The following is a 27,963-nucleotide window of genomic DNA, read 5'->3' on the forward strand; positions in this document are numbered from 1 at the left end:
CAGAGTCAGATGAAGCCCTTTATCTACTGACCCAGAGTCAGATGAAGCCCTTTATCTACTGACCCAGAGTCAGATGAAGCCCTTCATCTACTGACCCAGAGTCAGATGAAGCTCTTTATCTACTGACCCAGAGTCAGATGAAGCCCTTTATCTACTGACCCAGAGTCAGATGAAGCCCTTCATCTACTGGCCCAGTCAGATGAACTTGTGGGAAACATTTGTGGTGACAGAAATTAACTGAGGTTCAAGGTAATTAAGTAAGATGACGTATAGTTAGTCTTCAAGGTACTAAACTGAGTGATTGTGTGAAGAAGATACAATGAAGAAAACATTGTGCCAGTAAATCTGAATTAGAACAGCGTGTCGTACAAGTTCCTCTTTCTGGTCCTCTGTCTAAACCAAATGTTGAAGGCAGAGTGCCAAAAGAGCTTCTGGGTAGGGGCAGAATCCTGTTGTTGAGATAGAAGTCACGACAACAGCTCAGCATTAGGGTTGACAACTGAGATGTGTCAGTTCTCAGAAACATCTTCCGAGAACTGAAACCACATCCTGACCACACCGAGAGTTTCACCTGACAGCTGAGCAGCATGTTTTAGTTTAAACCCTGATATGTGCCTTTTGCAAACTGCTTGTGTAAGATGGTGACACTTGAATCTCATGTAAAAGAGTGTCTATATAAGAGAGCTGTTGTTCCTGAATCATTGGTCTCTCTACCATGCACCCTGAGTGATGGTTGACCTCATGTCTCCACATATTAATACAGCTGTTGTTACTGAATCATTGGTCTCTCTACCATGCACCCTGAGTGATGGTTAACCTCATGTCTCCACATATTAATACAGCTGTTGTTCCTGAATCATTGGTCTCTCTACCATGCACCCTGAGTGATGGTTGACCTCATGTCTCCACATATTAATACAGCTGTTGTTGAAAGATTCTTCAGTCTCTCCCCTTTCTGGGTAGAATTTCCACGACAGTTTTATGTCTCTGCGTGCAGTTTTTAAGAGATTGCCCAGTGATTATACTCTGAGGAGAGCTAGGCATTTTTTTTAGCATTTTGAATTCCTTTCAAAAGTGATTTGTGAAACATTTATTTTTAACAAAACCCATGACATTGTCACGGGTGTCGTTGGGTAGAGATGACCAATACGCAGCAGGAATGTGGATGCTCATCTTGAATATTTATTAAACAAAGAGAGCACGGAAAAAATAACAAAAACGACAGAAGACGGTTTAACAGGCTATACTAACAACAGCAGTGCTAAAGACAACTGCTGAATGAATGATGAACAGCTGTTCCTGATCGAGAGCCACACAGACTACAAAGAAATATACAAACTAGAACACCATAGAAAACTAACACTAGAACAATTACTCAAAAACCCCGGACTACCTAAACCAAACACCCCTACAATATTCACACTCAATCTAAACCACACAAAACAAATATCCTTCTGCCACGTCCTGACCAAATATTAATACAATTACTCCCTCTGCTGGTTAGGACGTGACAGACATTTTCTTATTAAACCAGTTCTTTGCCTCCAGTGTCCTGGTGAGGGCCTGAAAATTTGGGCAGAAATTACTACATACAAATACAAAATACCATAAAGATCAATGTTTCAAAATAAACTACTAAATACTTGTATTTTGTAATGTATATAATTACATGTAATGTATTTAATTTTATGTACAAAATACATTTGGAAGTGTCCGGCCCGAACAGCAACAACATTCTCAGTAACGGATACAAAACCTATTTTCTTGCTTGTTGACAGTGATACTGTATGTTGTTATATACCTTAGTTGAGCAAGTCACTCTGAAGAAGATAAATGACTAAAATGGAAATGTATATGTGAAAATTAACATACCAAATGAACTGTAAAGCACACTGGATATTATTATTGGTCTTGTTTCGGGACAGAGCTCATTAGAATAATACTCAGCATGCTTTGCATATTATTAATTTTACATTTACAAGTAAATAATTTAGCAGACACTCTTATCCAGAGAGTCTTTCAATTAGTGCAGTCATCTTAAGACAGCCAGGTGACAAAACTATATATTACAATCGTATCAAGTACATTTCCCCTAAACGAAGTATTTCTAATTTATGTCAAGTAGGAAGACACTTCCTGTAGATACAGAGTACACAGTCAAGTAGGAAGCCACTCCCTTTCCTCTGGTGTAGAGTTCAATGAAACAGAAAGTCATCATTCACACTGAACAGAAAGTCATCTTTCACACTGAACAGAAAGTCATCTTTCACACTGAACAGAAAGTCATCTTTCACACTGAACAGAAAGTCATCTTTCACACTGAACAGAAAGTCATCTTTCACACTGCCATTGCTTAACCTACGGGAGAGAGAACCAAAATGGCAGAGAATCAGGAACTGTTCTTTTGCTCCATCTGTCTGGATCTACTGAAGGATCCGGTGACTACTGCCTGTGGACACAGTTACTGTATGGACTGTATTAAAGAAAGCTGGGATCAGGATCGCCTGAAAGGCTTTTACAGCTGTCCACAGTGCAGACAGACCTTTATCCCAAGGCCTGTTCTGAACAGGAGCACTGTGCTGGCTGAGGTGGTGGAGAAACTGAAGAAGACAAGACTCCAGGCTGCTCCCCCTCCTGCTCTGTGCTATGCTGGACCTGGAGATGTGGCATGTGATTCCTGCACTGGGACCAGAAAGCAGAAAGCCCTCATGTCCTGTCTGGCGTGTCTGGCCTCTTACTGTGAGACTCACCTCCAACCTCACTACGAATCTCCTGCTTTCAAGAAGCACAAGCTGGTCAAAGCCACCGCACAACTACAGGAGAAGATCTGCTCTCATCATGACAAACTGCTGGAGGTTTACTGTCGTACCGATCAGCAGTGTATCTGTCTGCTGTGTACAATGGATGAACATAAAGGCCATGATACAGTGTCAGCTGCAGCAGAGAGGACTGAGAAACAGGTAAGACCAGAACAACTTGTTGGTGACTGTCTGATAAACAAAGAATTAAAGATACAGTAGGAACTAAGGCTGTTTGAATATGAGATCATTCAAATGAAATGGATCCTCAGCAGAACAAATATGAACACAACCTTGATCATCTCATACAGTTGAAGTTGGAAGTTTACATACACTTAGGTTGGAGACATTAAAACTTGTTTTTCAACCACTCCACACATTTCTTGTTAACAAACTATAGTTTTGGCAAGTCGGTGAGGACATCTACTTTGTGCATGACATAAGTCATTTTTCCAACTATTGTTTACAGACAGATTATTTCACTTATAAGTCACTGTATCACAATTCCATTGGGTCAGAAGTTTACATACACTAAGTTGATTGTGCCTTTAAACAGCTTGGAAAGTTCCAGAAAATGATGTCATGGCTGTAGAAGCTTCTGATAGGCTAATTGACATCATTTGAGTCAGTTGGAGGTGTACCTGTGGATGTATTTCAAGGCCTACCTTCAAACTCAGTGCCTCTTTGCTTGACATCATGGGAAAATCAAAATAAATCAGCCAAGACATCAGAAAAAAATATTGTTGACCTCCAAAAGTCTGGTTTATCCTTGGGAGCAATTTCCAAACGCCTGAAGGTACCACGTTCATCTGTACAAACGATAATACGCAAATATAAACACCACGGGAATACGCAGCCGTCATACCGCTCAGCAAGGAGACGCTTTCTGTCTCCTAGAGATGAACGTACTTTGGTGCGAAAAGTGCAAATCAATCCCAGAACAACAGCAAAGGACCTTGTGAAGATGCTGGAGGAAACATGTACAAAAGTATCTATATCCACAGTAAAATGAGTCGACATAACCTGAAAGGCCGCTCAGCAAGGAAGAAGCCAATGCTCCAAAACCGCCATAAAAAAGCCAGACTACGGTTTGCAACTGCACATGGGGACAAAGATTTTACTTTTTGGAGAAATGTTCTCTGGTCTGATGAAACGAAAGTAGAACTGTTTGGCCATAATGACCATCGTTATGTTTGGAGGAAAAAGGGGGACGCTTGCAAGACGAAGAACACCATCCTAACCGTGAAGCACGGGGGGTGGCAGCATCATGTTGTGGGGGTGCTTTGCTGCAGGAGGGACTGGTGCACTTCACAAAATAGATGGCATCACAAGGAAGGAGAATTATGGATATATTGAAGCAACATCTCAAGACATCAGTCAAGAAGTTAAAGCTTGATTGCAAATGTCTCTTGCAAATGGACAATGACCCCAAGCATACTTCCAAAGTTGTGGCAAAATCGCTTAAGGACAACAAAGTCAAGGTATTGGCGTGGCAATCACAAAGCCCTGACCTCAATCCTATAGAAAATTTGTGGGCCGAACTGGAAAAGCGTGTGCGAGCAAGGAGGCCTACAAACCTGACTCAGTTACACCAGCTCTGTCAGGAGGAATGGGCCAAAATTCACCCAACTTATTGTGGGAAGGTTGTGGAAGGCTACCGAAACGTTTGACCCAAGTTAAACAATTTAGAGGCAATGCTACCAAGTACTAATTTAGTGTACGTAAACTTCTGACCCACTGGGAATGTGATGAAAGAAATACAAGCTGAAATAAATAATTCTCTCTACTATTATTCTGACATTTCACAATCTTAAAATAAAGTGGTGATTCTAACTGACCTAAGACAGGGACTTTTTACTAGAACTAAATGTCAGGAATTGTGAAAATCTGAATTTAAATGTAAATGTGTATGTAAACTTCAGACTTCAACTGTAGATATCTTAACCCAGATTCTCCAAATGTATCACAATTTTCTAAAGTCAAACACCATTATCATTCGTTATCAAACACCCAATCAGCTCTCCTGATTTATGTTCTGTTAAAACTATAATCATTCACATAACAACATAATAATATATTTTCACACACTTCCTCAACATTTGAATCCCTATTTTCTATGGGCCCTATGTCACATTACTATACTATTGATCTACTGGACTAATAAAGCTTGATAGCTCATTGAAGAGTGATTCTCCACAGAGGCAGCTGGGGATGAATCAGCAGAAGGTCCAGCAGAGATTCCAGGAGAGAGAGAAGGAGCTGAAGGAGCTCCAACAGGCTATGGAGTCTTTCAAGGTTATTATTGTTGACCAGAGGAGACACACCATTTCACTTTTCTCCTCCAGTCAGAGAGAGAGAGAGAGAGAGGGAGAGTGGCCCCTCTCCAATCCCACTGACCCCACTGTTGAACAGGCTGTCTGGACCCCTTTCAGAGAATAGACTACTTAATGTAACTGACGGGATATGAACCCAGGTTTACCGCGGGAGAAACCAACATCTTGACCATTACATCAAGAGAACATTCCCTATTGGGCCGACACTGATTTAGAAGTCACAGGCGGGGCTACCTCATCACACAACCATTGGTAACCATGTCCCCTATACATTAACATGGAGCTCTCAATTCGATTCAAAGGGCTTTATTGGCATGGGAAAAATATGTTTACATTGCCAAAGCAAGTGAAATAGACCATAAACAAATGTGAAATAAAATAAATTAGAAGTGAATAGTAAACATTACACTCAACAAAAGTTTCAAAGGAATAGAGACATTTCAAATGTTATAATTCAAGTGTACTGTATGTAGAACCATAGTAAAGACCAGTATGGACTATCAATACAGATACTGTATGTAGAACCATAGTAAAGTCCAGTATGGACTATCAATACAGATACTGTATGTAGAACCATAGTAAAGCCCAGTATGGACTATCAATACAGATACTGTATGTAGAACCATAGTAAAGTCCAGTATGGACTATCATTTTTTTTTTTTTTACATTTTAGTCATTTAGCAGACGCTCTTATCCAGAGCGACTTACAGTAGTGAATGCATACATTTCATACAATTTCATACATTTTTTTTTGCTGGCCCCCCGTGGGAATCGAACCCACAACCCTGGCGTTGCAAACACCATGCTCTACCAACTGAGCTACAGGGAACTACTATCAATACAGATACTGTATGTAGAACCATAGTAAAGCCCAGTATGGACTATCAATACAGATACTGTATGTAGAACCATAGTAAAGCCCAGTATGGGACTATCAATACAGATACTGTATGTAAAACCATAGTAAAGTCCAGTATGGACTATCAATACAGATACTGTATGTAGAACCATAGTAAAGCCCAGTATGGACTATCAATACAGGTACTGTATGTGGGAAAGGTGGGATACCTAGTCAGTTGTACAACTGAATTGTGTCTTCTGCATTTAACCCTCTGAATCAGAGAGGTGTGGAGCTGTCTCGCTCAGGGGCAGAACAACAGGATTCAATTTGACCTTGTCAGCTCGGGGCTTCAATCCAGCAACCTTTCGGTTACTGGCCCAATGCTCTAACCTCTAGGGTACCTGCCACCCCAGGTGATCAGAATTCAGAGTGGTCAGAAGTCAGTGATAAAGGGAAACTGGATGACAATTACATTAGTAGAAGTTGTTATGCTTTTTTACCTCTTTTCACAGATGGATCCAAGGACCCAGATAGTGGGCGGACAGGAGCAGGTGTTTACGTTCCTGAATTTGATGTGCAGATATGTAGAAGACTAAAAGATGAACTCAGTTGAACTGTTGGTGATAATAGTTGCCCTCCAGTAGGTGGAGGATGTACAACCTGTTAGAATTATAGTATGCTCAGATCCTCTGTCTGTATTGAATAGTTTATCATCTGGTAAATCTAATAGGAGTGACCAACTATTGGAGGTATTAATGTTACTATGGAGAAATGAGAGAATGGGGGTAGTAGTGAGATTCTGCTGGGTCCCAGCACATTCAGGTGTGGAAGGGAATGAAATTGAAGACCAGTTCGCTAAAAGAGCTTTGAAACAAGATATAATCTATATTAATGTTCCACTGGGTAGAGGTGAGGCCACATGTTAGATCAGAAACATTTGATAGATGTGTGGCAGAAGAGATGGGACCCTGAGCACAAGGGACAGCATTTATATGCCCTTCAAAGAAAGGTCGGTGGACCAAGTTTCAAAGGTCAGATTAGGTAGGAATAGGTGTTGTGTCCTCAATTGTGCTTAGGACATTGTACATTGTGCTCTTGACACCATATGTGAACTGATTGCCCCCCATCTATCTTCAGAGCTCGTGCTGCTAGGTGACTGGGACATGCTTAACACCCCAGCCATCCTACAATCTAAGCTTGATGCCCTCAATCTCACACAAATTATCAATGAACCTACCAGGTACTACCCCAAAGCCGTAAACACGGGCACCCTCATAGATAACATCCTAACCAACTTGCCCTCTAAATACACCTCTGCTGTTTTCAACCAAGATCTCAGCGATCACTGCCTCATTGCCTGCATCCGTAATGGGTCAGCGGTCAAACGACCTCCACTCATCACTGTCAAACGCTCCCTGAAACACTTCAGCGAGCAGGCCTTTCTAATCGACTTGGCCTGGGTATCCTGGAAGGATATTGACCTCATCCCGTCAGTAGAGGATGATGCCTGGTTATTTTTTTTAAATGCCTTCCTTACATCTTAAATAAGCATGCCCAATTCAAGAAATTTAGAACCAGAAAAAGATACAGCCCTTGGTTCTCTCCAGACCTGACTTCCCTTAACCAACACAAAAACATCCTGTGGCGTTCTGCATTAGCATCGAACAGCCCCCGTGATATGCAACTTTTCAGGGAAGTTAGAAACTAATATACACAGCCAGTTAGAAAAGCCAAGGCTAGCTTTTTCAAGCAGATATTTGCTTCCTGCAACACAAACTCAAAAAAGTTCTGGGACACTGTAAAGTCCATGGAGAATAAGAGCACCTCCTCCCAGCTGCCCACTGCACTGAGGATAGGAAACTCTGTCACCACCGATAAATCCACTATAATTGAGAATTTCAATAAACATTTTTCTACGGCTGGCCATGCTTTCCACCTGGCTACCCCTACCCCGGTCAACAGCACTGCACCCCCATAGTAACTCGCCCAATCCTTCTCCATTTCTCCTTCTCCCAAATCCAGTCAGCTGATGTTCTGAAAGCGCTGTAAAATCTAGACCCCTACAAATCAGCCGGGCTAGACAATCTGGACCCTTTCTTTCTAAAATTATCTGCGAAATTGGTGCAACCCCTATTACTAGCCTGTTCAACCTCTCTTTCGTGTCGTCTCAGATTCCAAAACATTTAGGGAAAAATGAATTATAAGGATCATTCCAGTCAGAAGAGGCTCTGTGAAGGTTCATTTCAATTCGTTTGCTATGGCCTCGCTAGTGTTCCAGCTCAGACAACCTTCTTTGGACATTTTGACTCGTTCTATTGTCCAGCCTACTAGAACTCAGGGGGCAGAGGCTGGATCTAGCTCTGCTATGGGGCAGGCTACTGGAGGGGGTACCAGGAGGGAGGACAGTAGAGCAGGGCCAAGCAATGTTCTGTACCTGCCTGTCCAGGAGGTGGGACAAGGCTTGGTGGACCTGGAGAACAGGGTGGCAGCGTTCTGACTCAATGACATGCAGAGGCTACTGTACCTACTCTCTGTATCTCTCTCTCTCTCAACAGCGCTCTGCACAGGTAGCAGTGGAGGACAGTGATCAGATCTTTACTGAGCTGATCCGCTCCATTGAGAGAAGGAGCTCTGAGGTGAAGGAGCTGATCAGAGCCCAAGAGAAGGCTCAAGTGAGTCAGGCTGAAGGACTCCTGGAGCAACTGAAGCAGGAGATAGCTGAGCTGAGGAAGAGAAGCACTGAGCTGGAGCAGCTCTCACACATAGAGGATCACATCCATTTCCTCCAGGTAACTAAACTGTCTTGTTACATGTGATATGAAATTAACTTAATGTGAAACTATTCATCTAAATCATTATGTTGCCCTGTCTGTCTCTCTGTCCCCCTCTCTCTCTCTCTCTCTCTCTCTCTCTCTGTCCCTCTCTCTCTCTCTCTGTCCCTCTCTCTGTCCTTCCCTCTCTGTCCCTCTCTCTGTCCTTCCCTCTCTCTCTGTCCCCCTCTCTCTCTGTCCCCCTCTGTCCCTCTCTCACTCTCTCTGTCTCTCTCTGTGTCTCTCTTTCTCTCTCCCTCTCCAGAGTTATCAGTCTCTCTCCAGTATCAGTGTATCTTCAGACTTTCCCAGCATCGTTGTCCGTCCTCTTCAGTACTTTGGAGATGTGTGTAAGACTGTGTCTGAACTGAGAGAGAAACTAGAATACTTCCTTAAAGGAGAATGGACCAAGATCTCCGCTACAGGTGTGTTGAAAACAATAAGAACATCAACTTTAGACCATTGAAAGTTCCCTACTAGTCATATACAGGTGGAATATGGTATATGGTATGGTAAGATGATAACATTCCCTCTCTCTGTCAATGTGTTTGTGTGTCTGTAGTGAATATAGTGGATGTTGTACTGCCTCCAGAGCCCAAGACCAGAGAACAGTTGTTACAATGTGAGTCTCTTTATTGTGAAGTAACTAACAGTCTCTTTTTACTGACACTCCTAACAATCCCTCTAGAAATATATAGCAATAGTAGATCTAATCAAAGACTGGGTATCTATCTGACTCCTCATATTTCTCTGATTTGATCTCTGCTGTGCTCTAATCAAAGACAGGGTAGATACAGTATCTGACTTAACTTATTGTTCTGACTCCCCTCATTGGTCTCTGCTCTGCTCTTCTCCCAGATTCCTGTCAGCTCACACTGGACCCAAACACAGCACGCACACACCTCTCTCTGTCTAAAGGGAACAGAAAGGTGACCTATACAGACCAAGTCCAACCATATCCTGACCATCCAGACAGGTTCACCAACTGGTACCAGGTTCTGTGTAGAGAGGGTCTGTCTGGACGCTGTTACTGGGAAGTGGAGTGGAGTGGTTATGTTTATACAGCAGTCTCATATAAAGACATCAGCAGAACAGGGTCAGATGGTGGATTTGGAAACAATAACAAGTCCTGGAGTTTACTGTGCTATAGTGATGGTTATTGGTTCAGACACACTAATGTTGTGACTAAAGTATCAGGCCCTCAGTCCTCCAGAGTAGGAGTGTACCTGGATCACAAGGCAGGTACTCTGTCCTTCTACAGTGTCTCTGACACAATGACCCTCCTCCACAGAGTCCAGACCACATTCACTCAGCCTCTCTATCCTGGGTTTATGCTCACTGGTACTGCTGAGCTGGTTAAACTGTAATGGGTCCACATAGATACTAGTCATGCTGGTGTAGTCTATAGCTGAGCTGGTTAAACTGTAGTAGGGTCCACATATATACTAGTCATGCTGGTGTATTCTATAGCTGAGCTGGTTAAACTGTAGTAGGGTCCACATAGATACTAGTCATGCTGGTGTAGTCTATAGCTGAGCTGGTTAAACTGTAGTAGGGTCCACATAGATACTAGTCATGCTGGTGTAGTGTATAGCTGAGCTGGTTAAAGTGTAGTATGGTCCACATAGATACTAGTCATGCTGGTGTAGTCTATAGCTGAGCTGGTTAAACTGTAGTAGGGTCCACATAGATACTAGTCATGCTGGTGTAGTCTATAGCTGAGCTGGTTAAACTGTAGTAGGGTCCACATAGATACTAGTCATGCTGGTGTATTCTATAGCTGAGCTGGTTAAACTGTAGTAGGGTCCACATAGATACTAGTCATGCTAGTGTAGTCTATAGCTGAGCTGGTTAAACTGTAGTAGGGTCCACATAGATACTAGTCATGCTGGTGTAGTCTATAGCTGAGTTGGTTAAACTGTAGTAGGGTCCACATAGATACTAGTCATGCTGATGTAGTCTATAGCTGAGCTGGTTAAACTGTAGTAGGGTCCACATCGATACCAGTCATGCTGGTGTAGTCTATAGCTGAGCTGGTTAAACTGTAGTAGGTTCAAAATAGATACTAGTCATGCTGGTGTAGTCTATAGCTGAGCTGGTTAAACTGTAGTAGGGTCCACATAAATACTAGTCATGCTGGTGTAGTCTATAGCTGAGCTGGTTAAACTGTAGTAGGGTCCACATAGATACTAGTCATGCAGGTGTAGTCTATAGCTGAGCTGGTTAATCTGTAGTAGGGTCCACATAGACACTAGTCATGCTGGTGTAGTCTATAGCTGAGCTGGTTAAACTGTAGTAGGGTCCACATAGATACTAGTCATGCTGGTGTAGTCTATAGCTGAGCTGGTTAAACTGTAGTAGGGTCCACATAGATACTAGTCATGCTGGTGTAGTCTATAGCTGAGCTGGTTAAACTGTAGTAGGGTCCACATAGATACTAGTCATGCTGGTGTAATCTATAGCTGAGCTGGTTAAACTGTAGTAGGGTCCACATAGATACTAGTCATGCTGGTGTAGTCTATAGCTGAGCTGGTTAAACTGTAGTAGTGTCCACATAGATACTAGTCATGCTGGTGTAGTCTATAGATGAGCTGGTTAAACTGTAGTAGGGTCCACATAGATACTATTCATGCTGGTGTAGTCTATAGCTGAGCTGGTTAAACTGTAGTAGGGTCCACATAGATACTAGTCATGCTGGTGTAGTCTATAGCTGAGCTGGTTAAACTATAGTAGGGTCCACATAGATACTAGTCATGCTGGTGTAGTCTATAGCTGAGCTGGTTAAACTGTAGTAGGGTCCACATAGATACTAGTCATGCTGGTGTAGTCTATAGCTGAGCTGGTTAAACTGTAGTAGGGTCCACATAGATACTAGTCATGCTGGTGTAGTCTATAGCTGAGCTGGTTAAACTGTAGTAGGGTCCACATAAATACTAGTCATGCTGGTGTAGTCTATAGCTGAGCTGGTTAAACTGTAGTAGGGTCCACATAAATACTAGTCATGCTGGTGTAGTCTATAGCTGAGCTGGTTAAACTGTAGTAGGGTCCACATAGATACTAGTCATGCAGGTGTAGTCTATAGCTGAGCTGGTTAAACTGTAGTAGGGTCCACATAGACACTAGTCATGCTGGTGTAGTCTATAGCTGAGCTGGTTAAACTGTAGTAGGGTCCACATAGATACTAGTCATGCTGGTGTAGTCTATAGCTGAGCTGGTTAAACTGTAGTAGGGTCCACATAGATACTAGTCATGCTGGTATAGTCTATAGATGAGCTGGTTAAACTCTAGTAGGGTCCACATAGACACTAGCCATGCTGGTGTAGTCTATAGCTGAGCTGGTTAAACTGTAGTAGGGTCCACATAGATACTAGTCATGCTGGTGTAGTCTATAGCTGAGCTGGTTAAACTGTAGTAGTGTCCACATAGATACTAGTCATGCGGGTGTAGTCTATAGCTGAGCTGGTTAAACTGTAGTAGGGTCCACATAGATAGTAGTCATGCTGGTGTAGTCTATAGCTGAGCTGGTTAAACTGTAGTAGGGTCCACATAGATACTAGTCATGCTGGTGTAGTCTATAGCTGAGCTGGTTAAACTATAGTAGGGTCCACATAGATACTAGTCATGCTGGTGTAGTCTATAGCTGAGCTGGTTAAACTGTAGTAGGGTCCACATAGATACTAGTCATGCTGGTGTAGTCTATAGCTGAGCTGGTTAAACTGTAGTAGGGTCCACATAGATACTAGTCATGCTGGTGTAGTCTATAGCTGAGCTGGTTAAACTATAGTAGGGTCCACATAGATACTAGTCATGCTGGTGTAGTCTATAGCTGAGCTGGTTAAACTGTAGTAGGGTCCACATAGATACTAGTCATGCTGGTGTAGTCTATAGCTGAGCTGGTTAAACTGTAGTAGGGTCCACATAGATACTAGTCATGCTGGTGTAGTCTATAGCTGAGCTGGTTAAACTGTAGTAGGGTCCACATAAATACTAGTCATGCTGGTGTAGTCTATAGCTGAGCTGGTTAAACTGTAGTAGGGTCCACATAGATACTAGTCATGCAGGTGTAGTCTATAGCTGAGCTGGTTAAACTGTAGTAGGGTCCACATAGATACTAGTCATGCTGGTGTAGTCTATAGCTGAGCTGGTTAAACTGTAGTAGGGTCCACATAGACACTAGTCATGCTGGTGTAGTCTATAGCTGAGCTGGTTAAACTGTAGTAGGGTCCACATAGATACTAGTCATGCTGGTGTAGTCTATAGCTGAGCTGGTTAAACTGTAGTAGGGTCCACATAGATACTAGTCATGCTGGTGTAGTCTATAGATGAGCTGGTTAAACTGTAGTAGGGTCCACATAGATACTAGTCATGCTGGTGTAGTCTATAGCTGAGCTGGTTAAACTGTAGTAGGGTCCACATAGATACTAGTCATGCTGGTGTAGTCTATAGCTGAGCTGGTTAAACTATAGTAGGGTCCACATAGATACTAGTCATGCTGGTGTAGTCTATAGCTGAGCTGGTTAAACTGTAGTAGGGTCCACATAGATACTAGTCATGCTGGTGTAGTCTATAGCTGAGCTGGTTAAACTGTAGTAGGGTCCACATAGATACTAGTCATGCTGGTGTAGTCTATAGCTGAGCTGGTTAAAATGTAGTAGGGTCCACATAAATACTAGTCATGCTGGTGTAGTCTATAGCTGAGCTGGTTAAACTGTAGTAGGGTCCACATAGATACTAGTCATGCAGGTGTAGTCTATAGCTGAGCTGGTTAAACTGTAGTAGGGTCCACATAGATACTAGTCATGCTGGTGTAGTCTATAGCTGAGCTGGTTAAACTGTAGTAGGGTCCACATAGACACTAGTCATGCTGGTGTAGTCTATAGCTGAGCTGGTTAAACTGTAGTAGGGTCCACATAGATACTAGTCATGCTGGTGTAGTCTATAGCTGAGCTGGTTAAACTGTAGTAGGGTCCACATAGATACTAGTCATGCTGGTGTAGTCTATAGATGAGCTGGTTAAACTCTAGTAGGGTCCACATAGACACTAGTCATGCTGGTGTAGTCTATAGCTGAGCTGGTTAAACTGTAGTAGGGTCCACATAGATACTAGTCATGCTGGTGTAGTCTATAGCTGAGCTGGTTAAACTGTAGTAGTGTCCACATAGATACTAGTCATGCGGGTGTAGTCTATAGCTGAGCTGGTTAAACTGTAGTAGGGTCCACATAGATACTAGTCATGCTGGTGTAGTCTATAGCTGAGCTGGTTAAACTGTAGTAGGGTCCACATAGATACTAGTCATGCTGGTGTAGTCTATAGCTGAGCTGGTTAAACTATAGTAGGGTCCACATAGATACTAGTCATGCTGGTGTAGTCTATAGCTGAGCTGGTTAAACTGTAGTAGGGTCCACATAGATACTAGTCATGCTGGTGTAGTCTATAGCTGAGCTGGTTAAACTGTAGTAGGGTCCACATAGATACTAGTCATGCTGGTGTAGTCTATAGCTGAGCTGGTTAAACTATAGTAGGGTCCACATAGATACTAGTCATGCTGGTGTAGTCTATAGCTGAGCTGGTTAAACTGTAGTAGGGTCCACATAGATACTAGTCATGCTGGTGTAGTCTATAGCTGAGCTGGTTAAACTGTAGTAGGGTCCACATAGATACTAGTCATGCTGGTGTAGTCTATAGCTGAGCTGGTTAAACTGTAGCAGGGTCCACATAGATACTAGTCATGCTGGTGTAGTCTATAGCTGAGCTGGTTAAACTGTAGTAGGGTCCACATAGATACTAGTCATGCTGGTGTAGTCTATAGCTGAGCTGGTTAAACTGTAGTAGGGTCCACATAGATACTAGTCATGCTGGTGTAGTCTATAGCTGAGCTGGTTAAACTGTAGTAGGGTCCACATAGATACTAGTCATGCTGGTGTAGTCTATAGCAGAGCTGGTTAAACTGTAGTAGGGTCCACATAGATACTAGTCATGCTGGTGTAGTCTATAGCTGAGCTGGTTAAACTGTAGTAGGGTCCACATAGATACTAGTCATGCTGGTGTAGACTATAGCTGAGCTGGTTAAACTGTAGTAGGGTCCACATAGATACTAGTCATGCTGGTGTAGTCTATAGCTGAGCTGGTTAAACTGTAGTAGGGTCCACATAGATACTAGTCATGCTGGTGTAGTCTATAGCTGAGCTGGTTAAACTGTAGTAGGGTCCACATAGATACTAGTCATGCTGGTGTAGTCTATAGCTGAGCTGGTTAAACTGTAGTAGGGTCCACATAGATACTAGTCATGCTGGTGTAGTCTATAGCTGAGCTGGTTAAACTGTAGTAGGGTCCACATAGATACTAGTCATGCTGGTGGTGATGGTCCCCAGATGTGATGATTCATTCTGCTCTGTTTTTCTTTCCAATTGATTTTTTTCTGACTGATTTGATCTTCATAGATTTCATCCATTAAAATGCTTTGTATTAATATTGTTTAATCTATACATTTCCATGAAATATGATATATGGTGTTGATGTATATTGGTTGTCATTCAGAACCATTGATATATTTTCTCAACTGGACAAGTTTTCCGTAGTGGCATTGAACAGATAGTAACTAAACTATATGGACTGGTTTCCTGGACATGGAACAGATAGTAACTAAACTATATGGACTGGTTTCCTGGACATGGAACAGATAGTAACTAAACTATATGGACTGGTTTCCTGGACATGGAACAGATTAAGTGTGAAAAAACAATGTTCAATGCAGATGTCCAGGAAACCAGCCCTAAATGTGTCATCTTTCATCCTCCCATACTGCTCAGTCCAGCAACATTAAACCTGTCCAGCAGGTGGTGGTATTGACCAAACAATAAAACCAGCAGATATCTTGACTTGCCACTCAGTATATCAGTAATGTTCAGAATAGTACTTTAATAATATCATTGGAGATTGATGGTCTTTTTAATCCACTATCCAGAGTCAGGAACAGATGATGTTAGGTCTGCTACTGTTCAGTGATTAAATATGATTTATGGTGATGGGAAATAAAAAATACAACACTAAACTTCATCTAGTAATAGTTTTCCTTTGTTATTTATTCCAAGGTGTGTCTTTAACTTGTACATGGATTGTGTGGAGGTGAGCTAGTGGTGTGGCTGAATATTCCAGTTGTGTTTAGGCATCTTCATGTCTGACATCCCCCAGTTCTGTTCAGACCCATTGAACTGGGTCACATTCTAAATGGTGACTTGTATTGATAGTCCATACTGGACCGAACTGTGGTTAACCAGACTGGAGGGGTTCTGATCACATATTCCCTCATCTCCACAACTTTACCTGATGTTCTCTCTCTCTCTCTCTCTCTCTCTCAGATAGCAGACAACCTCAATATGGTTTCATTCCTGTAGTTATCAGAACACATGGGATGTGTCCCAATTATCTCCTTTCTCTCTAAGTGTGAACTTGTCCACTTCCCTATCATGGATTTAAAAGGAAATGACTGGTATATGTAAACTCCCTCTACCCCATGTCAACACCAATCCAATGCTTTTACATTTGTGAGAAGTAGAGAAGGAAAGCTACACTTCAGGAGGAAGGAGAGATTATTGGGACGCCCCCATGGAGAGATGATAGAGGGATGTGAAAGAGGAGAGAGGTAATGGTTGTACTCCCCCATGGAGAGATGATAGAGGGATGTGAAAGAGGAGAGAGGTAATGGTTGTACTCCCCCATGGAGAGATGATAGAGGGATGTGAAAGAGGAGAGAGGTAATGGTTGTACTCCCCCATGGAGAGATGATAGAGGGATGTGAAAGAGGAGAGAGGTAATGGTTGTACTCCCCCATGGAGAGATGATAGAGGGATGTGAAAGAGGAGAGGGGTAATGGTTGGACTGGACTTTTTTATTCTCTCTTTACTGACTTATTCTGTTTCAATAACATAATTACAATACACAAACTAATTACATTCAAGGAATTATTGTATTAAAGTAAATCTCCCTCCCTCCTATAAAAGTCATTGATGTATTGGATGAGATAGGACCCTGCCTTCACCTGGGGATATTTGTTGGACCCATCACAACAGGTGATGAGGACCTCATCCTTCAGCTGCACAAAGAAAGCCAGGGACTGCAGTGTGCTCCAGTCTCCAGCAGGGGGCAGTAAAACCCTATGGACCTGAAAGGGAAAGTGAGGAGTAAAAATCAAAGGTGAATTTACATTGATGTTTCCACAGAGACCTGAGTCATATTCACTAGGCACCAAACTGAAGAAAATCAACTGAAACAGGGAGGGACTAACTGAGCAAGAAATGTTTTCGATGTTTGTACTTTTAGGACTTTTCTATTGATTCCATTTCAACAATCTCAATCAACCACTGCTTATTAAGTATTCAACATTATTTTAAATAGTAATTGAAAGCAGGTCTGTTTCCACATGCAATAAGCCTGTAACGTCTTGTACGATCTCAGGTAAAGGTGTTTCAAATGGAAGGGCAAGTCTCACCACTGAGAGGAAAACATCACTGGTCCACCTCTGCATCAGGTCAGCTATGTTGATCAGTACTGTCCCAGGGATCCTGGGAGCAGAGATGAACTCCCCTGACCTGGTACCATCTATGGAGTTGTCATTTTAATATCAGTTTAACCCCATTACTGCTATAACACACATCAACCATGTTAATAGAATGAAATGGATCCAGGTTCCATTTATTCTACAATAGATTTCATCACAGGTCACTTGGTAAGTTTGTTAATATCATCATCATCATCAAATGTATTTATAAAGCCCTTTTTACATCAGCCGATGTCACCAAGTGCTGTACAGAAACAGTCTATGTTATGGAAAGAGCAGGTGTCCTTAATGTTTTGTACACTCAGTATATGTACTGCCTGTGGAACACTTCTCCAAAGTGGTCTGAAATCAAGATGACTGCAGGTCAATCTCCTGGCCCTGATGAACTAGACCCCCGCTTCCTACATCTAGCTGCTGACATCATTGCTCCCCCCTATATTTTTAACCTCACGCTTGACGTTAAGGAAATCCCCAAGTTGAAACCTGTTTGGGAAAGGCGTTCCGCTAGCGGCACACCTGGCCAACATCCGATGAAATTGCAGCGCGCCAAATTCAAAAACAGAAATACTCATAATAAAAATTCATAAAACATACAAGTGTTATACATCAGCTTCAAGATTAACTTCTTGTTTATCCAGCCGCTGTGTCAGATTTCAAAAAGGCTTTACGGCAAAAGCATACCATGCGATTATCTGAGGACAGCGCCCAGCACACAAAAACATACATACATTTTCCAGCCAAGTAGAAGTAGTCACAAAAGTCAGAAATAGCGATAAAATTAATCACTTACCTTTGACGATCTTCATATGTTTGCACTCACAAGTCTCCCAGTTACACAATAAATGTTTGTTTTGTTCAATAAAGTCCCTCTTTATTGTTCAGTAATCCATTGGCTCAAAGGCGGTCACAACAGGCAGACGAAAAATCCAAGTAGTACCAATAAAGTTTGTCGAAACCTGTCAAATGATGTTTATAATTAATCCTCAGGTTGTCTTTTGTCCAAATAATCTATAATATTTCAACCGGACAATAGCGTCCACTGTCCACTCATTCAATGTGGTCATTCTTCCTCATTCTTCAGAATACAAGCCTGAAACAATTTCTAAAGACTGTTGACATCTAGTGGAAGCCATAGCAAGTGTAGTCTGAGTCCTAAGCCATTGGATACTGTGTAGACATTCATTTGAAAACTACAAACATAAAAAAATCCCACTTCCTGGATGGATTTTTCTCAGGTTTTCGCCTGCCATATCAGTTAAATGCTCATTGCTATTTTAACAACAGATCCTAAAATAGATCATGATAGGTTTCTCACAGCCTTTTACAGGGCTCTAAAATCCAGAGAGGTTCAGCTACACAAACGTATGGTTGCTTTACTAAAGCGTCAATACAGTCAAGATCTATCCTTCTGGCATAGAACAATGCCCCGCTTGTTAAAAACAAGCGCTAAAAAACTATCTAACATGGATCCTTCCAGAATACCACAAGAACACATATCCTTAATTAATCAAATGAATGAGACAGGGGCAACATCTCCGCCAATAATTCAGACGCTTGAAAATCTGTTATCACAGATACCTGCAGAACTCATATCCTTAATTAACCAAATGAATGAGACAGGGCAACATCTCCATCAATAATTCAGACAGATGAAAACCTGTTATTGCAGATACCTGCAGAACTCATATCCTTAATTAACCAAATGAATGAGACAGGGGCAACATCTCCATCAATAATTCAGACAGATGAAAACCTGTTATTGCAGATACCTGCAGAACTCATATCCTTAATTAACCAAATGAATGAGAACACAACATCTTCAACACCCTCCCACACCCACACACCTCCTTTAACTCCCATGTCCGAGGAGTCTGAGCAACCAAACAATGTTTTTGAGGAATTGGAAAATTGTGTAATAAATCAGAGTGGCGATGGTATTGATAGAATTGTTTGTGTTGTGTGCTGAAATAAATACAGCAATACAGAGATTCAGCAGTTTTTTAATTTCACAGGGATGAATCAGAACCTTGATTCAGCAGTTTTTTATGTTGTGATATTGGATACTCTGAGAGAACTTTTAGAAAGGACTACAGATTTTGCCGAACCTCGTGATGTCTGACAACTTGAAATGTGTGGAGATAGTATGCAAAACACCGTATCTCTTGTTTTACCCAATGGCCAAGCAGATCTTGAACAATTTATAGCCCTGCTCAACCCCTAGGTGGAGGGGGTCAGAGAAGGAAACTTGATAGTCTCATGCAATCAGAAATCATAGACAATAAAATGGCATATCTTATAAATTTTCACAATCCTGGTAATCAGTTATGCTTTGCAATAGGCCTATCACATTTACTCAACCCTGGATGTACTGATCTAGAGGCTTTACAAAAAGCTCGGGAGCTCCAAAATGCAGTCGGTCTAGGTATACAGGAGGCTGTGGCTTTCTCTGACATAGTCAAATTTGAAAACTTTCTGAACATCAAGATTGTGGTTTTGTACCACAGTAGAGCTAATTCAGCTCTCTTGAAATTCCAGAACAGCCCACAACCTCATCCTCAGATTCTGTACTTTTATGTGCAAAACAACCATTATTATGCTATTACCAACATCACAGTGTTTTTAGGAGCGCCATGTGTGTGTCCATCATGTCATACAGGCTACACCCGAAAGGGGGGGCACTCTTGTCATTATAACTGTTTAGTATGTCAGGATGAAACATGTCCGATGCAACCCTTAAACCTGACACCCTGTGCGGATTGTCAACGCACATGTCGTTCGGCCTACTTCTACGAAACTGCTAAAAAATGTCCAAAATGCCATTGCAATTACAACCTTAAAATAGACAGCCCTAAATCTCACATGTGTGGGATCATACATTGCCCAATCTGTAAAGGGCCTTTGAGCAGAGACGCTGAAGTGGTTCAAGAAGTGCCACACGAGTGTTATATTCAGCCCTTGGCTGAAGATGAACATTCAGAGAAATATGTGTTTTATGATTTTGAGACTAATCAGCAATCAGGGGTTTATTTGCCTGTTTTTGTATCTACCATGACTTTCAAGGGTGAAAAGTGTTCGGCACAGGGACCCAATTGTGCACTACTCTTTCTAAAACACTTTAGAAAACCCCAGTACAGAAACTTCACGTTTATAGCTCACAATTCTAGAGCCTATGATTCCTATCTTCTTTTGAACCCCTTGATACAACAAGGCGTTGCACCCAGTGTCATAGCTCAAGGTAGTAAAATCTTGTGTTTTGTAAACCCCGCCTTCAACCAGAGATACATTGACAGTTTAAGTTTCTTACCCATGAGATTGGATCAAATGCCTGAGGCCTTGGGCTTTGAAAACTCTGTGAAAGGTTGGTTTCCTCATTTCTTCACTTCTGAGGAGAATCTACATCATATTGGATCTTATCCCAGCCCCGAAATGTGATCAGATGTCTCCCAAAGAGCGAGAGGGATTCATGACATAGTATGAGACAGTACATCATAGCACTTTTGATTTCCATAAAGAGATGGAGTCATACTGTGACAATAATGTGGTTATACTTCGTGACGGATGCCTCAGATTCAGAGAAGAGGTAAACAAAGATGACGGTATTGACCCCTGGAGTTGTAAAACTATTGCATCGGCATGCATGAAAACCTATTGTACACACTTTTTACCTCCAGCATCTATAGCTATTCCATCGCCTGAAAACTACCGACGACAATTCAATTCATATTCTAGCGGGTCCATTCAATGGTTGGAGTACTTGGCCCAGGATAAAACATTTTTATTCAACATGCTTTGAATAGTGGTGAGAAGGCTGTTGAGCCGTATCACGTAGATGGATACACACAGATTGACGGTGTTGAGGCAGTGTTTGAGTACAACGGTTGTTTCTTCCATGGTTGTAAATCATGCTTTGTGCCCCAGGCCATGTGTGTCCTAACCCAAAAGACTTTTGGGGAAATGTACCAGGAGTTCCAAGACAAATTGGAATCTTTACAGGCTACTTATGGGTTGAAAGTGAATGTGATGTGGGAGCATGGGTGGACCAAACTCAAACAGTCTGATCCTCATGTTCGAGCTTTCCTTTCCAGCTTTGACACACCAGAACCCTTTGAACCCTGACAGGCGTTGTATGGAGGTCGTACCAATGCTTTGACGTTACGGTATGTAGTGCAACCTGACGAGACAATAGGATATGTAGATTTTACATCCCTTTATCCTCATGTAATAAGTTCCTCTTGCTGTCCTATGGGTCATCCTGAAATTATTTACCGTGACTTTGACTTACCACAAAACTATTTTGGTCGGATTAAAGCAACTGTTTACCCTCCCGGGGTTTGTTTCTGCCAGTGTTGCCTTACAAGGAACCTCAAGGAAAATCTTTCTTTCCCTTTTGTCGCACCTGCAGTGAAAACAACAACCAGGAAAAGCCTTGTGATCATTCAGATCAAGAAAGAGCCCTGACAGGTGTATGGGTCACAGTTGAATTCTCTAAGGCTCTAGAGAAGGGATATCGTGTGGCCAAAATCTTTGAATTGTGGAACTTTTCCAGGAAATCAGACAGTCTTTTTAAAGAGTACATCAAGACCTTTTTGAGATGCAAGCAAATGGCTTCAGGCTATCCTGCATCGGCCACAGATCAGGAGAGCAAAGACAAATACATTCAGGACTATCACGACAGAGAAGGTATGCGTCTTGACCCTGACAGAATAGAGGTCAACAAAACCAAAAGAAATCTGTCGAAATTGTATTTAAACTCACTTTGTGGCAAACTTTCCCAGAGAAGCAATATGCTAACAACATCGGTCATTAACCTCTATGGGCTAGGCGGGACGAATTCGTCCCACCTACGTAACAGCCACTTGAAGCCTGTGGCGCGATTTTCAAAACCTTAAAAATCCTATTACTTCAATTTCTCAAACATATGACTATTTTACAGCTATTTAAAGACAAGACTCTCGTTAATCTAACCACACTGTCCGATTTCAAAAAGGCTTTACAACGAAAGCAAAACATTAGATTATGTCAGCAGAGTACCAAGCCAGAAATAATCAGACACCCATTTTTCAAGCTAGCATATAATGTCACAAAAACCCAGAAGACAGCTAAATGCAGCACTAACCTTTGATGATCTTCATCAGATGACAACCCTAGGACATTATGTTATACAATACATGCATGTTTTGTTCAATCAAGTTCATATTTATATCAAAAACCAGCTTTTTACATTAGCATGTGACGTTCAGAACTAGCATATCCCCCGCAAACTTCCGGGGAATTCGCTAACATTTTACTAAATTACTCACGATAAACGTTCACAAAAAGCATAACAATTATTTTAAGAATTATAGATACAGAACCCCTCTATGCACTCGATATGTCCGATTTTAAAATAGCTTTTTGGTGAAAGCACATTTTGCAATATTCTAAGTACATAGCCCAGGCATCACGGGCTAGCTATTTAGACACCCGGCAAGTTTAGCACTCACCAATATCAGCTTTACTATTATAAAAGTTTGCGATCTTTAAAGACAAGACTCTCGTTTATTTAACCACAGTGTCTGATTTCAAAAAGGCTTTACAACGAAAGCAAAACATTAGATTATGTCAGCAGAGTACCCAGCCAGAAATAATCAGACACCCATTTTTCAAGCTAGCATATAATGTCACAAAAACCCAGAAGACAGCTAAATGCAGCACTAACCTTTGATGATCTTCATCAGATGACAACCCTAGGACATTATGTTATACAATACATGCATGTTTTGTTCAATCAAGTTCATATTTATATCAAAAAACAGCTTTTTACATTAGCATGTGACGTTCAGAACTAGCATACCCCCCGCAAACTTCCGGGGAATTTACTAACAATTTACTAAATTACTCACGAAAAACGTTCACAAAAAGCATAACAATTATTTTAAGAATTATAGATACAGAACTCCTCTATGCACTTCGATATGTCCGATTTTAAAATAGCTTTTGGTGAAAGCACATTTTGCAATATTCTAAGTACATAGCCCAGCCATCACGGCTAGCTATTTAGACACCCGGCAAGTTTAGCCTTCACCAAAATCAGATTTACTATAACAAAAATGTTATTACCTTTGTTGTCTTCGTCAGAATGCACTCCCAGGACTTCTACTTCAATAACAAATGTTGGTTTGTTCCCAAATAATCCATCGTTATATCCAAATAGCGGCGTTTTGTTCGTGCGTTCCAGACACTTTCCGAAATGGTAAATCAGGGTCGTGCGCATGGCGCATTTCGTGACAAAAGATGTCTAAATATTCCATTACCGTACTTCGAAGCATGTCAACCGCTGTTTAAAATCAATTTTTATGCAATTTATCTCGTAAAAAAGTGATAATATTCCGACCGGGAATCTCCTTTTCGGTAAACAGAGGAAAAAACAGAAAGACGGGGGCGGCCAGTGCACGCGCCTAAGCCCACTGTCCCTTGATCGGCCACTTGAGAAAGGCGATAATGTGTTTCAGCCTGGGGCTGGAATGACGACATTCAGGTTTTTCCCGGGCTCTGAGAGCCTGTTGGAGCCGTGGGAAGTGTCACGTTACCGCAGAGATCCTAAGTTTTGGAATGAGATGTCAAAGAAAGACAATAAATGGTCAGACAGGCCACTTCCTGTAAAGGAATCTCTCAGGTTTTGACCTGCCATTTGAGTTCTGTTATACTCACAGACACCATTCAAACAGTTTTAGAAACTTTGGAGTGTTTTCTATCCAAAGCCAATAATTATATGCATATTCTAGTTACTGGGCAGGAGTAGTAACCAGATTAAATCGGGTACGTTTTTTATCCAGCCGTGTCAATACTGCCCCCTATCCCTAACAGGTTAACGAGAGTCCTATCTTTAAAATGGTGTAAAATAGTTGATTGTTTGAGAAATTGAAATTATTAGATTTTAGCTGTTTTGAATTTCGCGCCATGCTATCTTGTCAAGCAATCCCGGTAACGGGATGAGAACGGGAAGGGGTCCCATAGAGGCTAATTCATTCAGCTGCAACTAGGCCAGCCTTCTCTGAATGTCTTTTCCTTGTTCAATCTGTCTCTGTTCGTCCTTATGTTTTTCCACAGCATGAATCACATAGTCACAGAACTCTTTGTAAGGTTTTGAAGTAAGTCCCACCACATCCTCCATTCGACTCCTTACCGGCTGGGGCATGGCTTCCATCACAGAAGTTCGGAACATTGCTGTCATTAGTTCATTTCCTTCTGGATCTTGTTCTGTTTCCATTCTCCATCTTTTCAATTGTCCATGTAAGTATGTGGCCGGGTCTTCTGTAGCTCCAATAGCTTCACCTCTCAGAGCTTTGGGGTCAACCATTGTTGGGTATGTTGCCCATAACCTGTTAGGGCTAGGGGGCAGTATTTACACGGCCGGATAAAAAACGTACCCGAATTAATCTGGTTACTGCTCCTGCCCAGTAACTAGAATATGCATATAATTATTGGCTTTGGATAGAAAACACCCTAAAGTTTCTAAAACTGTTTGAATGGTGTCTGTGAGTATAACAGAACTCATATGGCAGGCAAAAACCTGAGAAGATTCTGACCAGGAAGTGGCCTGTCTGACAAGTTGTTGTTCATCTTGGCTCTTTTTATTGAAGACTGAGGATTTTTGCTGTAACGTGACACTTCCTACGGCTCCCATAGGCTCTCAGAACCTGGCAAAAAGCTGAATGACGTAATTCAAGGCCCAGGCTGAAACACACTAGCACGTTTGGCAAGTGCTCTATCAGAGGAGGGCCTTTAGACTGAGGCTCGTGCATGAGGGATAGCATGCTTTTACTTTCTCTCTCGTTGAATGTAAACAGGCTTTGCCGGTCGGAATATTATCGCTTTTTTTCGAGAAAAGTGGCATAAAAATTAATTTTAAACAGCGGTTGACATGCTTCGAAGTACGATAATGCAATATTTAGATTTTTTTTGTCACAAAATGCGCCATGCTCGTAACCCTTATTTACCCTTCGGATAGTGTCTTGAACGCACGAACAAAACGCCGCTGTTTGAACATAACTATGGATTATTTGGGACCAAACCAACATTTGTTATTGAAGTAGAAGTCCTGGGAGTGCATTCTGACGAAGACAGCAAAGGTAATAACATTTTTCTTATAGTAAATCTGACTTTGGTGAAAGCTAAAACTTGCTGGGTGTCTAAATAGCTAGCACAGTGATGCCGGGCTATCTACTTAGAATATTGCAAAATGTGCTTTCACCGAAAAGCTATTTTAAAATCGGACATATCGAGTGCATAGAGGAGTTCTGTATCTATAATTCTTAAAATAATTGTTATGTTTTTGTGAACGTTTATCGTGAGTAATTTAGTAAAAAGCTGTTTTTTGATATAAATATGAACTTGATTGAACAAAACATGCATGTATTGTATAACATAATGTCCTAGGTGTGTCATCTGATGAATATCAAAGGTTAGGGCTGCATTTAGCTGTCTTCTGGGTTTTTGTGACATTATAAGCTAGCTTGAAAAATGGGTGTCTGATTATTTCTGGCTGGGTACTCTGCTGACATAATCTAATGTTTTGCTTTCGCTGTAAAGCCTTTTTGAAAATCGGACTGTGTGGTTAGATTAATGAGAGTCTTGTCTTTAAAATGCTGTAAAATAGTCATATGTTTGAAAAATTGAAGTTTTCGGATTTTAGAGGAATTTGTATTTCGCGCCACGCCCATCATTGGATATTGGAGCAGGTGTTCCGCTAGCGGAACATCTAGATGTAAGAGGTTAATCCTCTACTCACAACTCTGTCTGAAAACACCCTAAGAGATCCAGATCAGTGATTCTGCACCTTGCCTTGCTCAATCTGACCACTTAAACAAACTGATGTCTGTTTCTCACTATAGAGCAAAGTCAAGCCAAGCAGGGCCAAACTGGCCTGGTTACACATCCACCATAGTTGCTGGAACTGAAATATAAAATATCAGAGCCAGTACAGTTGGGGCCCTATTGTGTGAATCAGGCTTGATTGTTGTTGTCCCCTGCAGGTGATGAGAACAGCAGAACCCTGAGGTCTCTGTATTACCCCCGGTGAGGAGTGACAGGGTGAAGGAGGGCCAGCTGTGCTGTGGAGAACACTGACTACGGCAGCATCACCCTGGTCTTCTAGAACCAAGAGGGTGGCCTGCAGGTAAACAAGACACCACTGAATCCTCTGGTCTTCTAGAACCAAGAGGGTGTCCTGCAGGTAAACAAGACACCACTGAATCCTCTGGTCTTCTAGAACCAAGATGGTTGCCTGCAGGTAAACAAGACACCACTGAATCCTCTGGTCTTCTAGAACCAAGAGGGTGACCTGCAGGTAAACAAGACACCACTGAATCCTCTGGTCTTCTAGAACCAAGAGGGTGGCCTGCAGGTAAACAAGACACCACTGAATCCTCTGGTCTTCTAGAACCAAGAGGGTGTCCTGCAGGTAAACAAGACACCACTGAATCCTCTGGTCTTCTAGAACCAAGATGGTTGCCTGCAGGTAAACAAGACACCACTGAATCCTCTGGTCTTCTAGAACCAAGAGGGTGTCCTGCAGGTAAACAAGACACCACTGAATCCTCTGGTCTTCTAGAACCAAGATGGTTGCCTGCAGGTAAACAAGACACCACTGAATCCTCTGGTCTTCTAGAACCAAGAGGGTGGCCTGCAGGTAAACAAGACACCACTGAATCCTCTGGTCTTCTAGAACCAAGATGGTTGCCTGCAGGTAAACAAGACACCACTGAATCCTCTGGTCTTCTAGAACCAAGAGGGTGGCCTGCAGGTAAACAAGACACCACTGAATCCTCTGGTCTTCTAGAACCAAGAGGGTGTCCTGCAGGTAAACAAGACACCACTGAATCCTCTGGTCTTCTAGAACCAAGAGGGTGGCCTGCAGGTAAACAAGACACCACTGAATCCTCTGGTCTTCTATTAGGGGCAGGAGTTTTCCTGGCTACGTCTCCTGGCAGTAAAAACTTTGTCTCTAGTTATATTATTGCTCACAGAGTGAGTCCATGTAACTTATTATGTGACTTGTTAAGTACATTTTTACTGGACTATGTATGTTAATGGAATGTGTTCACCCCAAAGTGAAAAAGCAAAGTTTGTCAACAAAAAAAAGTCCATACCTCTAGATACCATCTTAGTTTGGGATTCAGACCTGCAGTCATCTTGATTTCAGACCACTTTGGAGATATTAACAAACTTACCAAGTGACCTGTGATGAAATCTATTGTAGAATAAATGGAACCTGGATCCATTTCATTCCATTAACATGGTTTATGTGTGTTATAGCAGTAATGGGGTTAAATTGATATTAAAATGACAACTCCATAGGTGGTACCAGGTCAGGGGAGTTCATCTCTGCTCCCAGCATCCCTGGGACAGTACTGATCAACATAGCTGACCTGATGCAGAGGTGGACCACTGATGTTTTCCTCTCAGTGGTGAGACTTGCCCTTCCATTTGAAACACCTTTACCTGAGATCGTACAAGACGTTACAGGCTTATTGCATGTGGAAACAGACCTGCGTTCAATAACTATTTAAAATAATGTTGAATACTTAATAAGCAGTGGTTGATTGAGATTGTTGTAATGGAACCAATAGAAAAGTCCTACAA

General features: G+C 41.8%; 1 protein-coding gene across 3 annotated transcripts; it reads left to right on the forward strand.

Annotated features, from left to right (window-relative positions):
• On the forward strand, positions 1-27,920 carry LOC106561578 (E3 ubiquitin/ISG15 ligase TRIM25). 3 transcript variants are annotated; one of them, XR_006763180.1, is made up of 4 exons: positions 5-2,960; positions 4,998-5,093; positions 26,355-26,497; positions 27,679-27,920. XR_006763180.1 is itself a non-coding variant. In XM_045711718.1 (3 exons), the coding sequence occupies exons 1-3, from the start codon at positions 2,379-2,381 to the stop codon at positions 26,376-26,378; spliced, it is 702 nt and encodes a 233-aa protein (XP_045567674.1). In that variant the 5' UTR covers positions 5-2,378; the 3' UTR covers positions 26,379-26,582. The 3 variants fall into 3 exon arrangements, 2 of the variants coding, with proteins under 2 accessions (XP_045567673.1, XP_045567674.1); XM_045711718.1 differs by lacking the exon at positions 27,679-27,920 and having other exon boundaries at positions 26,355-26,582; XM_045711717.1 differs by lacking the exons at positions 26,355-26,497; positions 27,679-27,920 and having other exon boundaries at positions 1-2,960; positions 4,998-5,546.
• The last annotated feature ends 43 nt before the right edge of the window (positions 27,921-27,963 follow it).

The sequence above is a fragment of the Salmo salar genome, unplaced genomic scaffold, assembly GCF_905237065.1.
Source record: "Salmo salar unplaced genomic scaffold, Ssal_v3.1, whole genome shotgun sequence".
Classification (NCBI taxonomy): Eukaryota; Metazoa; Chordata; class Actinopteri; order Salmoniformes; family Salmonidae; genus Salmo; species Salmo salar.

Bases quoted from the DNA above. Each gene is read 5' to 3' on its own strand.
- LOC106561578 (XM_045711717.1), top strand. From the start codon at position 2,379: ATGGCAGAGAATCAGGAACTGTTCTTTTGCTCCATCTGTCTGGATCTA. The intron at 2,961-4,997 runs GTAAGACCAGAA...GATTCTCCACAG, and splicing joins CAGAGAGGACTGAGAAACAG to AGGCAGCTGGGGATGAATCA.